The 12,371-nt window shown below is 48.6% G+C and overlaps 5 protein-coding genes across 5 annotated transcripts; 4 read left to right on the top strand and 1 right to left on the bottom strand.

Moving 5' to 3' along the window:
- Window positions 1-561: 561 nt before the first annotated feature.
- BJ212DRAFT_1267321 (uncharacterized protein) lies at window positions 562-3,510 on the top strand (the record flags this gene model as incomplete). Its single annotated transcript, XM_041330650.1, has 8 exons — window positions 562-682; window positions 751-847; window positions 898-963; window positions 1,012-1,193; window positions 1,248-1,610; window positions 1,665-1,690; window positions 1,750-1,925; window positions 1,971-3,510. The coding sequence occupies 8 exons, from the start codon at window positions 562-564 to the stop codon at window positions 3,508-3,510; spliced, it is 2,571 nt and encodes an 856-aa protein (XP_041195102.1).
- A 2,390-nt stretch (window positions 3,511-5,900) lies between these two features.
- BJ212DRAFT_1341646 (uncharacterized protein) lies at window positions 5,901-7,246 on the top strand. The gene is made up of 8 exons (XM_041335156.1): window positions 5,901-6,215; window positions 6,445-6,485; window positions 6,533-6,566; window positions 6,617-6,781; window positions 6,829-6,864; window positions 6,890-6,932; window positions 6,985-7,039; window positions 7,100-7,246. The coding sequence occupies exons 1-8, from the start codon at window positions 5,966-5,968 to the stop codon at window positions 7,118-7,120; spliced, it is 645 nt and encodes a 214-aa protein (XP_041195101.1). The 5' UTR covers window positions 5,901-5,965; the 3' UTR covers window positions 7,121-7,246.
- Window positions 7,247-7,443: 197 nt separating this feature from the next.
- On the top strand, window positions 7,444-8,014 carry BJ212DRAFT_1445997 (uncharacterized protein; the record flags this gene model as incomplete). Its single annotated transcript, XM_041338175.1, has 5 exons — window positions 7,444-7,456; window positions 7,511-7,528; window positions 7,593-7,661; window positions 7,722-7,846; window positions 7,910-8,014. 5 exons carry the CDS (start codon window positions 7,444-7,446, stop codon window positions 8,012-8,014), a joined length of 330 nt encoding a protein of 109 aa, XP_041195100.1.
- Window positions 7,851-10,005, bottom strand: BJ212DRAFT_1052271 (acid protease). The gene is made up of 8 exons (XM_041328943.1): window positions 9,955-10,005; window positions 9,744-9,889; window positions 9,674-9,694; window positions 9,569-9,620; window positions 9,324-9,513; window positions 8,608-9,272; window positions 8,516-8,557; window positions 7,851-8,467 (listed from the first exon to the last, which is right to left on the bottom strand). The coding sequence occupies exons 2-8, from the start codon at window positions 9,824-9,826 to the stop codon at window positions 8,180-8,182; spliced, it is 1,341 nt and encodes a 446-aa protein (XP_041195099.1). The 5' UTR covers window positions 9,827-9,889; window positions 9,955-10,005; the 3' UTR covers window positions 7,851-8,179.
- A 560-nt stretch (window positions 10,006-10,565) lies between these two features.
- On the top strand, window positions 10,566-12,062 carry BJ212DRAFT_1341623 (P-loop containing nucleoside triphosphate hydrolase protein). The gene is made up of 8 exons (XM_041335155.1): window positions 10,566-10,722; window positions 10,778-10,897; window positions 11,068-11,080; window positions 11,129-11,212; window positions 11,264-11,394; window positions 11,448-11,551; window positions 11,605-11,937; window positions 12,019-12,062. Exons 1-7 carry the CDS (start codon window positions 10,657-10,659, stop codon window positions 11,699-11,701), a joined length of 615 nt encoding a protein of 204 aa, XP_041195098.1. The 5' UTR covers window positions 10,566-10,656; the 3' UTR covers window positions 11,702-11,937; window positions 12,019-12,062.
- Window positions 12,063-12,371: the final 309 nt, after the last annotated feature.

Raw genomic sequence — 12,371 nt, 5'->3', positions numbered from 1 at the left:
TCGATATCTGAATACCAAGATTTACGCACAGCCGTATGAGGTACATTTGGCAGCACACAAGATTGAAAACGTTGCAGCCGCCTGTAACCGCTTGGAATCAACGTTTGATTGCGACGGGCCTCGTGCATGAAATAGGTTAGTCGGCTGATAGCGTTCAACTTGTGATAATGATTGGTTAGATTCACAGATCATCACGAGCGCCACTAAATGACGAGAGTCTGCGCTCACAGGTCGCCGAAGGTACAGCATCAATATTGCGATTTTTACGAACAAGTTCACGCGAAGGTAAACGGGCAAACCCCAAATCTGGTGTTCCCGAGAGATCGACTTCGACTTACGACATCCGCTTTTCTCGTGTCTTTTAGCTATACCATTTTAATCCTGTGTTCTGTTCGAGCCGTCTGAACTGCCAATCGAACTTCCGGATATCGACGTCAAACAAACAATATTACCTTCATCATATCATATATCTCCGACCTTATTATAAATTCCACCATTGTTATCCTTTAAAGTCCTCAACTCTTTCCCTTGATCTGCTCAACAACACAATCTTCTACCACAATGTCGCCACGAGCGTCTTCATCTACTCCGAGAAGCGCGTCCGCAGCTAGCGCTCCATACCCACGACGAGCTGCTGGTCAACCAAAGTCTTCTAGGCAACAGTTCTCCGCTTGCGGAGCTTGTCGCATGCGAAGGCATGTTTTCAATATTCATAATTCTTGACATATATTCATGTCGAATTTCATAGAGTTCGATGTGACCTAAAAGACCTTCCCATCACCCAGACTACAGGTGGTGTGCAGCAGCCTTCATGCTCAAACTGCAAGGAACGTGGGATCAAATGCGTGTACGTAACATTCAGCTCGTCAGTTCGACAATTCATCATGTCTGCTGTAGTGATGAATTTGCTGAAGTCAAAGCTGTAAAACTTTTAAGACGCGGGCGCCGTCTACAACAAGTAGAGTAAGTCATAATATCTGTCTCCCGTTTCATTCAGCTAAATAAAATTAGAGCTGTCTATGGTAAAGTTACAGATGACGATTCAAACACGTCTTCGGCAATGTCCACAGGATCAAACTCCACGATCCCAACCACGCTTTCCGCGGGGATCGCCGTGCCCAGACAGAGCATTATTCCCCAGCTGACGCTAGAATTCCTCAACTCATCTTTCTTCCGCAGGTTCAGCATCCAACGTAAGAATTCATTTTGCCATCATGGTTATCATGGATCCAATTTTCATCATCTAGGTCCTATAATCGAACCCACTGAATTCACATCAAGATACTTTGCTCATTTGAAGGGCACTTCCACTCTCAGTATCGAGGGTCAGATGATTGCGATGTTACTTGTCACATGGGCTGCCTCATTTGGCGTCAATGAAAATGGTGTTGAGGAGGAAGTAGAGCCGCATTCCCCCACTATCCCCGGCGGACCCAAGTTCTCTCCAGACGATGATGACGATTTCTCTGACCCCAGCCGTCGCGTCCGTACTCTTCGTGTGGAGACAATGATCAAGGAGATCCTACATCTAATCGATACTCATGCTCTGCTGCGACACCCGACTTGGGACGGTGTCAGGGTCCTTTTGCTCATCCTCCCACTAACCCAGGGTATGTATCCATCAATGATTCCAGGGTGCCCTCAGCTGATGCATTCGTCACCAGGCATCCAAAGTCCCATGGACAGGGGAGTAAGTGCTGGTGCTCAACTGATGACACCGAATCGTATTGACTGACTGTCCCTATTTAGACTATGTACGAGGCGACGCTTTCCCAAGTTTACACACTCTGCAGCCCGACCAATCATTCCGTGATACACAGTGGCCAAGGATCTTATTGTGATGCACTTGTCCGTGCCAGAGTTTTCTGGTATGCCTACGTACATGAAGGTGTCCGCACTGCCTTACGCGGTGGTCGGCTATATCTGTAAGCGCATGCCATTCCTGAGTGACATTCTCTGATTACCCCCAGTGACGAGGATGACCTTGTTGCATTCCAAAGCACGCTCCCTCCTCAATATTGTGCATCTGCATCTGGCAGTGCTTCTTCCTCTACGTCTGCTTCATCACGCTCCTCGCCTACTGCCACTTCTCCAGTGTCATCCGATTTCCCTGTCAATTCTTTGCAGGATCCTCGCGGCCACTCGCGCGCCTCGCTTTCTTACCTCCTCTCTTCCCATTATTTTTCGCTCGCCCTTGCCGTTTCTGGTGTTTGTCGTGTGGTTCACTCAGTGCTCACTGGACCTCGTGCGCGTCGTCGCACCGATGCCGGTGTTGCCATCCGCGAGGACTCCCTCGTAGAAATCTGGGATGGTCTCGAGCGGTGCTGGGAGGATTTCGAGTCTCTCCGTCGTGGAGCGGGCGGCATGGGCACTGTGGGCGGCGGCCTCGTACGTGGAGAGGATGTCGAGCGTTTCGTTAGTGGATGGCAAGTGTTCATCTTTGAGTGCTTGAACATCATTCGGGAAACCGTGAGACAGCGCATCGTTGCGCAGACCAAGGGTAGCCCCGACTCAAACGGTCATTCCCCTCCCGCTGATCGTGCCCTTTGTCGCATGCTTACTCAGGCTACTCGCCGTTGCCGCCTTTTCCTTCCCCGCGTCATTGCCATCTTGAAACGGCACCTTGCTGTTCCCTCCAGCGGTTTCTTTGCTCATGATGCTGGCCTCATCCGGGACGGATGCTACTATGCTGCGTTGCTACTTGCACAAAGCGATGTTGATCAGGATGCAGATAGTGATCTGAAAGGCGAAGATGGACTTGCTTGGGACATGGACGCCGAGGACGGTGTTGACGTGTGTCTCCGCGCACTAGGAGAGATTGGCTGGATCTACGCCAATAGCCAGGAGCGAGAGAAGACTGTTCGCATGGTTTGGGAGGCACGGGTCATCCGTGATGATGAGCGCCGTCGTGAACGCAACCGTCAGCGTGATTATCTTGAGGATCAACGTGCTCAGGCTTATCACTCAGGACAACGTTCGCAGGATCGTTCCCCTTATATGATTAACAAATCGTCGCTGCCGTCGTCCGCTCGCGGCCAGGGAGCGACGCCTCGTTCGCTCTCACTTGTCTCAGCCGCTGGACAATCTCGCCCTCATCTTCCCCCGTTGTCGCTTGCCTTCTCTCCGGTAGACAGTGCTCCCAACACCGCTATCACGGACGATGGTAGTGGCAGCTGGACCACTTATACGCCACCCACGACGTCGGGTTCAATGACGAGTAACGCCACTACGAACCGCAGCGTCTCGCCACCCGATTCTAAATCGCCCCATACACTGTCATCATTAAAACATCTCCCTCCTATCCAACACTCATTGAAAACCGAGAATGATTCATTTTATAATGGGGTCACTGATCTGGATCCATTCTCATTTTCTGTCGACAGCACTACCGGCCCCGGTGTCCCCCATGCATGGTCATCGCAATACCAACATCAAGTTGGACCTGGTAGTGGTTATCTTGACCCCAGCGTCATTTTTACTGGACCAGATTGTCCAACCTTCTATCACTAATGAAATAGTTACCATCACTATCAGATCTGTACGTTTTTATCACCGTACCACATGTTACCGTGTCGCCGTCTTGATTCATTATTTCTAAGTTCTGCATCACACAGTGGATCTACTTCAGGCATCCATCATCTTCACATTCATTTCATGGCCATATATTACCGCTTTATCACTTGTCTGGTTAGATTCTTGCATTGTATTAGATTTTGTTTATACCCGCCGTTTACCTAGTGACCTCCAATGATTACCACAACATTCATTAACTTAGACACGTAGTTGTATTATGCTTATGCGGAGAGCATGGCTTTCGAGAATGTAAATCGGTGGTTCTAATGATATCGTATGAATTTTTGATCACTACGTCATCAGAAGATCTGAGGAGATATGCCGGTGATGTGTGCGTGCCATTTTGGAGTACAATTCAATTGCCAATCTCGACATCATCCGTGCTAGAAGCAACTTGGTAGCAGGCTCCGATCAAGCGACAGCGGACCTGAAAAAAGAAAGGGCGCACTGATGACGCGACTAAAGTAAACCTTGCAGGCGGCCAAGGGAAGACTGGTCCCTTCTTTGAAGACCAGAGTCACAGTCTCCAAGAATGTTTTGCTCAGCCAGGCTTGATGCTAGCCTTATCGAATCACCCTGATTGGTTGCGGCGGCAAGTAGGTGTGGAAGTTTCAAGTTTTTTTTTGTCATAGGGTAACTTGGCGCTTAGCATGGTAAAGTCTCCGATTGTACGCTTTCAAACTTCCGCTTGAGTACCAGGCCTATCACTGAAGCCGAGCCGCCATGCGTCAGGTTCCTTTGAACTATTCCAAATATGTCAGTGATTTAATACTCACGGCCGGCAACTGTTAGAATTGATATTGAAGACGCAAAAGTCTCCAACACATTAAGGCCGCAGACGAGTCTTCCATTCCCCAACAAAGGAACAGTGCGGATACGTAACCCCGTGAACGACATTCTCTACCCCATGTAGTCCGGAAGCTTGCATAAGATTGGAAATGTCACCCCGCCGGATGGTAGAGTTCTTGGCTGATTGGCTAATATCTAGGATATGGCGCTCCTGTCCTCGTGACGAAAGCACGCTTTCCAGGGTCGAGTAACGGATGGGATAAACCCTGTACTATGCCAGGGAATAACCATGACCCTCGCCCTTCATGGTGAATGGTCAACCAAGGCAGTTGCAGAGCCCAAGTACAATGGCCTACCACAGCAAGTTTACTTGAATTAACGGGGACTCGAACGGGGCAAGCAATACGTGATCGAACTGAAACGTTAAACATTACGAAACGGACTCCTATCTCCGGACTTCGAAATATCTTTGAAACGAGTGGAGCTGGAAGCGGGCCTTTGCATGTCTAAATGCCGTAGTTTTTATCCTACAGGGTTCCAGATTCTAGGTTGAGCGCTTCTGGCTCGGTGGATAATTTCACAAGTAAGTTGTCCATATTCCATGGAGCAGCACGACTACCGCAGTGTTAGAAAAGTGCAAATTCGGGACGCGGTTACATGGACTGCCGCACAGCTTTGGTTGTTCTGTTTTTTTGCGCCGGAATCAATTAGAAGTCTTCCGGAGGGAAGCAGAAACCTCAACGCTTCGGGTATTCATTGGTTGGCCAAGTTATTGTTTGAATTTCGATAACATTCACTCTCTGGATAGTCTGGGACTGCGCCGAACCAGCGTTCCGTCCGAAGATCCCCGCTGTCAAGTATCAAGGCCCGCCAGGATCTTCGCGTTTGGGACTCCGATAGACACCCTCCGGGCCTTCAGGCGACTCTGTTCTGCATACATGTAAGTAGATTGCGCCCTAATCTGGGCATACAAAGTTCTACTGAGCACATGCGTGCTTCTTCAATTCAAATCGGATTTGCCCGTCACGCAAGCTTCACGCCATATGTGCGTACAATACTGGCTAGGCTAGCTGTCAGTCATGTCCCTGATAAGTGACCCGAAATCAAACGGCCTAGCCCAACTTGGGATACATAACTTGGCATGACCCTCGCCGCGGCCAGGGTTAGAACCTTCACGGGAGAATTCTTGTCTCCCGCCTTGACATTAAATGTGACATTCATACCTAGAACCTTGCCTTGACTTATAGTCGACATCACCGTTCACACCAGCCGTCACACGCGTCAACTTCGATGCCACATGTCGGAATTCCCGGACTCCGCGGTGAAACTCGTCGATTTGAGGGATGCCAGTAACAATTGATTCGCCCATCATGGTGGATGACATATCTTCGCGAAGACCAACCAGTCTACGTGGTGTTGCCCGCTGAACAGATCATCAGAGCGTGTTCAACAGCTATTTTAAAAGAAATCAAAATTGGCATAATTTGAGCGTGCCCGAGCACAGCCACTTATCCAGTGACTAGGCTAGTCACAATGCTGTATCTTATCCGACGTGTACTATTCACTTGACCCCCGTCACCATCGACGAGAGATCTAGCTCGGGATGTCTTACTATCCCCCTAACCCCACCAGTGCCTATACATCGAACCCTGTCAGTTCCTATGTATCAAACCCTGCCAGTTCCTATTCGTCAAACCTCAGTCGATACCCCAGTTCCCAACACAGGCCGTACAGTCATCAACAAGGTCCCCCAGCCGGTTCTGATCCTCAGCTTTGGCAGTGGTTCTGCGCTGTTGATACTGATCGATCGGGCGCCCTCAGCGTCACAGAACTTCAGGCTGCCCTAGTAAACGGTGAGTGGTGCTGCAATCTTGCAGATGGTGGTCGTGCTACAACTGGTTCTGCCGCTCTGCTCTACTAGGAAATTGGACAAGTGAGTACACCCATTGTTGACGTCATGGCTTCTGCGATTGGCAATACAACCTCGCGATCTGCAGGAATGAGCGATCGTGCCGATGCCTGGGACTGGGCTCTTTTTCTATCATAGGATCTGTTCTAACCAGTTACTGAAACTATGCTTAGAGTTTGATCTCGATACGGTGAAGATGCTCATGAACATCTTCGTATGTATGACCTCACTCTGTAAAAAATAACATATAACTTCTCGCAGGATACCGACAGAAGTGGAACCATCGGCTTCAACGGTAAATAGTATACGAGCTTCTCAACTATCGCTGATACCAATCTGGTCTAGAATTTGCTGGCTTATGGAAATATATTGCCGAGTGGCAGCGAGTCTTCAAGCACTTTGATAGAGATCATTCTGGTTCCATCGAAGGACGTGAACTTGCGGAAGCCCTCCGCAGCTTTGGGTACAACCTATCTCCTCCTTTGTTGCAAGCGCTGGAAATCCGATACGGTACTGGAAACTCTTTTCCGCAGCAGAAAGTCTAACTTGTTCGATAGCATCTGGTGCGCCTAGTGCGTATGGCCCCCCTCCTGGTATTACTTTCGACCGCTTCGTGAGAGCATTGTGTAACCGTCAAGACTTTGACCGAAACATTCCAAAGGTATGACTTGGCAAAATTCATCCACGCCATGCAATCCTTGACGACTACCTAGGGCGGATCATGATAATGACGGCTGGATTCAGCTCAACTATGAAGAGTTTTTGAAGGTGAGCAGGTTGTATTGTGAAGTTGGGGGTGCACGCATCTGACTTGGCTGAACACCGCAGATCTCGCTGAGTGCGCCTTAATGCGATAAATCGTATCTGTATTCGTTATGGACGTTGGAGATGTATGATAGTCTTGAAAATACGGTGTTTTATGTACACGCAACCCTCAGCATGTATGAATGAGTCTGCGACGTCAAAGATAATATTCTTTCAGTGTGATGAAGATTGGTGCTGCTTGCAATCTGCTTTGTACATGTTTTAAACCCAATTTGGACCCGTGTGCTGTGTGACTGCGCAGTGGCAAGCCGCCAATGAAAATCGTTATGTAACCGTTAACTCCTCATAGTACGGTACCGCACTGAGCTACCCATTTCCAACTTTCATTCGTCCCTGTCGACATCACCATGGATTTCTTTTGTGAGACAATGTTATACATTCTGCTGACCGGTTTAGCTGATACCTTCCCTACAGTTTGTCTACCAATCATTTGTTCGTGGGATTTCTTGCCTAGCACGCTCGTGTAATACGTACGTTGATATTAATATCCCTGCAGTTGGCTGCCCCACAAAAGTTAAGCCAGAAGGGAATCAAGCAGCCAGAATATGTCCTCGGTGCCATAACGGTACGTGTCGTATAGCTCCTACTACTTTGAATGCCCCATACTAAATCAAACCTGTCTTAGCTGCAATGTTCTCCGCAAAGTCCAGGACCTGGTTCGAGCTGTGCTTCGTCCCACTCATTCCTATGAACTCGAAGCATATCTGGATGTGCGGGATATGTCAGCTTGCAGGTGAATATCCAGCCTGGGTAAGGAGACTATTTGATCTACAATAGTCGAATTGCCAACCAACATCCTTCGGCAGGTGGGAGCCTCAGATTGCTCAACCTGGGTACCAGCACCCGCAACTGCAGGGTCAGTATGGGCCGCCTCAGAACGCTGGATACCAGCCTGGTTACATCCAACCCCAGAAGTGAAACCCCGAATGTCGAGCGGTCGATCGAGTGTCACATCTTCAACTATTTTTGCCCCTTCTGCATACGGGTCATCTTGTACGATGAGGTACGATACCAGGCGTCTTTGTACTATTATTTTGGACACTAGACACTGTAACGCTGGATAAAATATCTACTCAAGTTGTATCATATATGGACTTGTCCTTGCGCTCTCCTTCGCCGTCGGAGATGGTAGATCACAATTCCAATGACTCCAATCAAAAATCCGCACACCCCGCATACCACACAAGTCGCGATAGTATCCCTCGCTTCCGTAGCTGAAGAACCAGGGCGTAGTATGGAAGGTGGGGGAGCTGGATCTTGTCCCCTGGACGATGTGAACTCTGCGAGGGCAACGGATGGGTCCGTCGTATTCAACAACCCGATCGTCGGTGGATTAGAGGGTGTTGTGCCCTGGTGTATGACGTAGACGTTCTACAAGGGTATTAGGGAGTATTAGGGAGGTAAAAATTCTGAACGTACCCTCAAGAACACAGCCCCGAGAAGCCAATCTCCAGAGTCTACCTGTGCTGAAATTAGAACATAACCAAGATTCAGTGTAGGAGCACTCTTACTCCGTTGTTTGCCTGTATTCCACCGGTACACCAACCGTCTTGCATCTCACCTTCAGCCCAGCTGACATCCTCGGGATGAAGTGGGTATTCTTTTGCAGTATCGGAGTTGCCAAGTGTAATGCGCACGTCCACGGCCCTATCGCACCTCACTTGCCACGTTTGTGTCTGCTGATTGTACTTCGTGGACCCACCCGTTCCTATGGCATACCAGAACGCATCGACGTCTCCGGTCGGACCTAAAATGAGAGTTGTCCCGGTGTCAAGTACAGCGATCGGTGACGTTGCACCGCGGACCAACGATCGGGAGAGCGGAAGGACCTGAGCGTTGATGGTGATTTGTTGAATTGGAAGCTTCCAGAAGTCATACTCGTCTGGTGTTGATGCGAAAACCGGAGTGAATACGAACTGGCTTGTATCATTTGTCAGGGAGGAGTCCAATTCCCCGATAGTGAGCGATGAATCTGAATATGAGACGTCCTGCGACTCGTTTCGTCCTAATTTGAACGCAAAGAACCGGTGCTGGTCATCAAAATGAGTAAACAGATTGTCCAGGATGGGTGTCCCAGATGTTAGAGGGATGGAAGCGGCGGGTGGAAATGACAGGCCTAGAATGCCCGAGTTTCCCGTGTTAGAAAGTCCAAGTCCACTCGTCTGGCTAGCCAAGGCTGCGCGGTGATCCTTGAGCATTTAAAAAGGACATGAAATGGAAACCGTACCAAACGTTTGAGAAGATATTTCATACGGGCCGAGTGTTACGGTCTCTGTGCCTACTGTTCCCAGCACTGACCCCACCAGGTATGTCAGCTTGAAAGGCTGATCTGATAAGCTCAGGGTGCTAGATGATGAGGGCAAATATCGTGTGATGCCCAGGCAATCTGTATTAGTACAATCTGATGAAACCACCCACTATGAGATAAAAATTGGCTTTCTAAGGGTAGTCTGAAGATAACGGCAGGCTCACGAGGTCTGAGGAGCCGGTATCAAATGTGATCCAAAATTCTTGTCCCCCAATGCTACAGATCGGCGGCATGAGAGGGGACTAATGGGATGACACCAGCACACGTACTCGGTAAGAATCAAATACGCGCTAAGGGGCCATCAGTTAAATTACGCAGGTGGGAGAACACGAGACCCACTACTCCTGGCTACTGGCCACCGAAACATCACTAAGTAAGACAGATGGATCTTTATGAAGTCCACGTTGTAGGCGAAGCTGCATCCTTTGGGAAGGGCCACTGCGATAGTCTAACCTGTTCAAATTGGTCGCTATATCGAGAGGACACTAGATGATGAGCCAAGGTGATGATTTAGATTGAAAGAGGCCTAAGAAGCTTCTGAATCACTGACTCAACTGTAAGTGGACCTCAATCGATTTAATCCTATTTGATCGGTCTTGATTAAAATCTGACCTGAACTAGTTTCAGTAGAAATTCATGATGCGGTCTAAGCCGCGCTAAGTCATGTCAATGTAATCGGTTATGACTTAATACTGTCAGCCGCATCACAATAAGTATGTACTGCGCCAGGGTTATGTGGCGTTGCTGGGAGAAGAATTACATGACTGACGAAATACGCATCTTCGCTAAATGGGTAGTCCACAACAATGAGGAAGTTCTAATCATCAAGAACTATAACCCTCCTGGGCCCAATTCTTTACAGTGGAGCTTTACGCGTTTTACGCGTTGGTACTTTCAAGGTGAAACCAACTTTACATCAAACACGCTCGACAAAGCATACTGAGCGCACCAGAAAGGCACTTCCAGAGCCAAGGGTAATTTTCTCGTCGCCCAGATAAATGTGCAATAATTTGGGAGACGAGAGGCGGACCAAAGCCTGCCATTTAAATCTCCATTCATTGTTGTGGGGCGGAGAAGGGACATGAGAGTGGCGGTCAAGTGGCGGTGCTTGGGCGGTGCCCTGTTGTGTTGGCAGAGTCACGCCTCACACACCTCGCGTCACATAGCACCAACTGCGAATTCACCTTGTCCTGAGTCTTTTCTTGCCTCGTCTCCCTTAGTTGCCACCGTCCATCTCATACTCGAGCTCACCATGCACACTAGCGAATACGACTATCTTTTCAAGCTTCTCCTCATCGGTGACTCTGGTGTCGGAAAGGTACGTTGCTACTGCGGCGACTAATTTCAAGCTTTTGCTGACCTCGTTTCAACAGTCTTGTCTCCTCCTCCGTTTCGCAGACGACACATACACTGAGAGTTATATTAGCACTATTGGTGTTGACTTCAAGATCCGCACTATTGAACTCGAAGGCAAGACCGTCAAGTTACAGATTGTGAGTTGGGTGCCTTTCACGACTCCCCTTCTTTGGAATACTGCAGCCAGACACTACCACAACGTGCACTGGAATGCGCCAGTGCAGTCAATATGCATTGCGTCGCGAAGTCGCCTCAATCATTTTTACATTAACTTGTGGCTTACATACCATTCATATACGCGTTACAGTGGGATACTGCAGGTACGTTCATATGCTAGCTTCCATGCAATGGTAGGCTGATGCGAGAAGGTCAAGAAAGATTCCGCACCATCACGTCCTCGTACTACAGAGGCGCTCACGGTATCATCGTTGTGTACGATGTTACCGATAACGGTGAGAATGCTTGTCTGAAACGCCGACTTGAACGCTTACCCCGATAATAAGACACTTTCACGAACGTCAAGCAATGGTTACAGGAGATAGACAGGTACGCCTCTGAGGGCGTCAATAAGCTGCTGGTTGGGAATAAGAGTGATCTCACCAGTAAGAAGGTGGTGGAGTACAGTGTGGCGAAGGCAAGTATTTGGTTAGAATATTTTGTTTGGGGTTATTTTAACCTCCTTTACAGGAATTTGCCGACCAACTCAGTATTCCTTTCCTGGAGACGTCCGCAAAGAATGCGACAAACGTTGAACAAGCGTTTTTGACGATGGCGAAACAGATTAAGGATAGGTGAACAAAATCTACCACCCAGCATTCATGCAGTTTATTTGACTTGTTTTAAGGATGGGATCGACCTCGACACCTGCTGGTGGCGCCAAGTCGTCAACAGTTACACCCGGTCAATCTGTTCAGCAACCGCAGTCGAGCCCTTGCTGCTGAAGGAGGGTTGTGATCGGCTTGGGGTGGGGTCACGCTATCGAGATTGTACGCCCTTGCGATGTCTCGTGGCTGCAAGAATTGTATGATGACCCAATACTCAGGAGCGGATTCCTTTATCATATTCCCTTCTACATATCATCTGCTACTTTGGACATGTTCTTTGCGCTTTATCAATTTTCTGCGTCCTAATTCTAGGCTTTCTCTGTTCCTATTCTGCGTGATGCTGAGAAACTTGAGTATGCTCCTATCCCCCTTGAGTCGCCTTGAGTACTGATCAGAAGCTGATGGCCCTGACCCCACCGATCGTCACTGAAAAGATGAACATTATCCTACGTTATCGCAAGCATGTGGCCCATCAGAGGACACTCCAGGAATCAACTTATCTGATCAATACGTCACTATCGCGTCCATATCAGTCGGATTGAGCTAACGTACTGGATAATTGGTGAAATTATCATCGGTTATCCACAGGTATATATACCCCTCTCTCCTGCATTCAGTCTCCAGTCAAGTCCATCTAGTTCTTCAACACATTACACTAAAATGTCTACTCGAGGCAGAGGCGTACCGCAACAGGTTCTAACAAACTCGTTCGTTATATCTAAACTGCCGACAAGGACTAGATATTTTCAATACGAAGGTAAGTTTCACTCTTACTACTACGATGACA

Source organism: Suillus subaureus (genome assembly GCF_016647635.1).
Source record: "Suillus subaureus strain MN1 chromosome Unknown BJ212scaffold_9, whole genome shotgun sequence".
Taxonomy (NCBI): domain Eukaryota; kingdom Fungi; phylum Basidiomycota; class Agaricomycetes; order Boletales; family Suillaceae; genus Suillus; species Suillus subaureus.
Note: the sequence above shows the minus strand (reverse complement) of the source record. Positions and strands in the feature narration are given on the sequence as shown.

Bases quoted from the DNA above. Each gene is read 5' to 3' on its own strand.
- BJ212DRAFT_1341646 (XM_041335156.1), top strand. From the start codon at position 5,966: ATGTCTTACTATCCCCCTAACCCCACCAGTGCCTATACATCGAACCCT. The intron at 6,486-6,532 runs GTATGTATGACC...AACTTCTCGCAG, and splicing joins AGATGCTCATGAACATCTTC to GATACCGACAGAAGTGGAAC. The intron at 6,933-6,984 runs GTATGACTTGGC...ACGACTACCTAG, and splicing joins TTGACCGAAACATTCCAAAG to GGCGGATCATGATAATGACG.
- BJ212DRAFT_1052271 (XM_041328943.1), bottom strand. From the start codon at position 9,826: ATGCAGCTTCGCCTACAACGTGGACTTCATAAAGATCCATCTGTCTTA. The intron at 9,514-9,568 runs GTGAGCCTGCCG...TTTATCTCATAG, and splicing joins ATACCGGCTCCTCAGACCTC to TGGGTGGTTTCATCAGATTG. The intron at 8,468-8,515 runs GTACGTTCAGAA...ATACCCTTGTAG, and splicing joins TCGGGGCTGTGTTCTTGAGG to AACGTCTACGTCATACACCA.
- BJ212DRAFT_1341623 (XM_041335155.1), top strand. From the start codon at position 10,657: ATGCACACTAGCGAATACGACTATCTTTTCAAGCTTCTCCTCATCGGT. The intron at 11,213-11,263 runs GTGAGAATGCTT...CCCGATAATAAG, and splicing joins GTACGATGTTACCGATAACG to ACACTTTCACGAACGTCAAG. The intron at 11,395-11,447 runs GCAAGTATTTGG...CCTCCTTTACAG, and splicing joins TGGAGTACAGTGTGGCGAAG to GAATTTGCCGACCAACTCAG.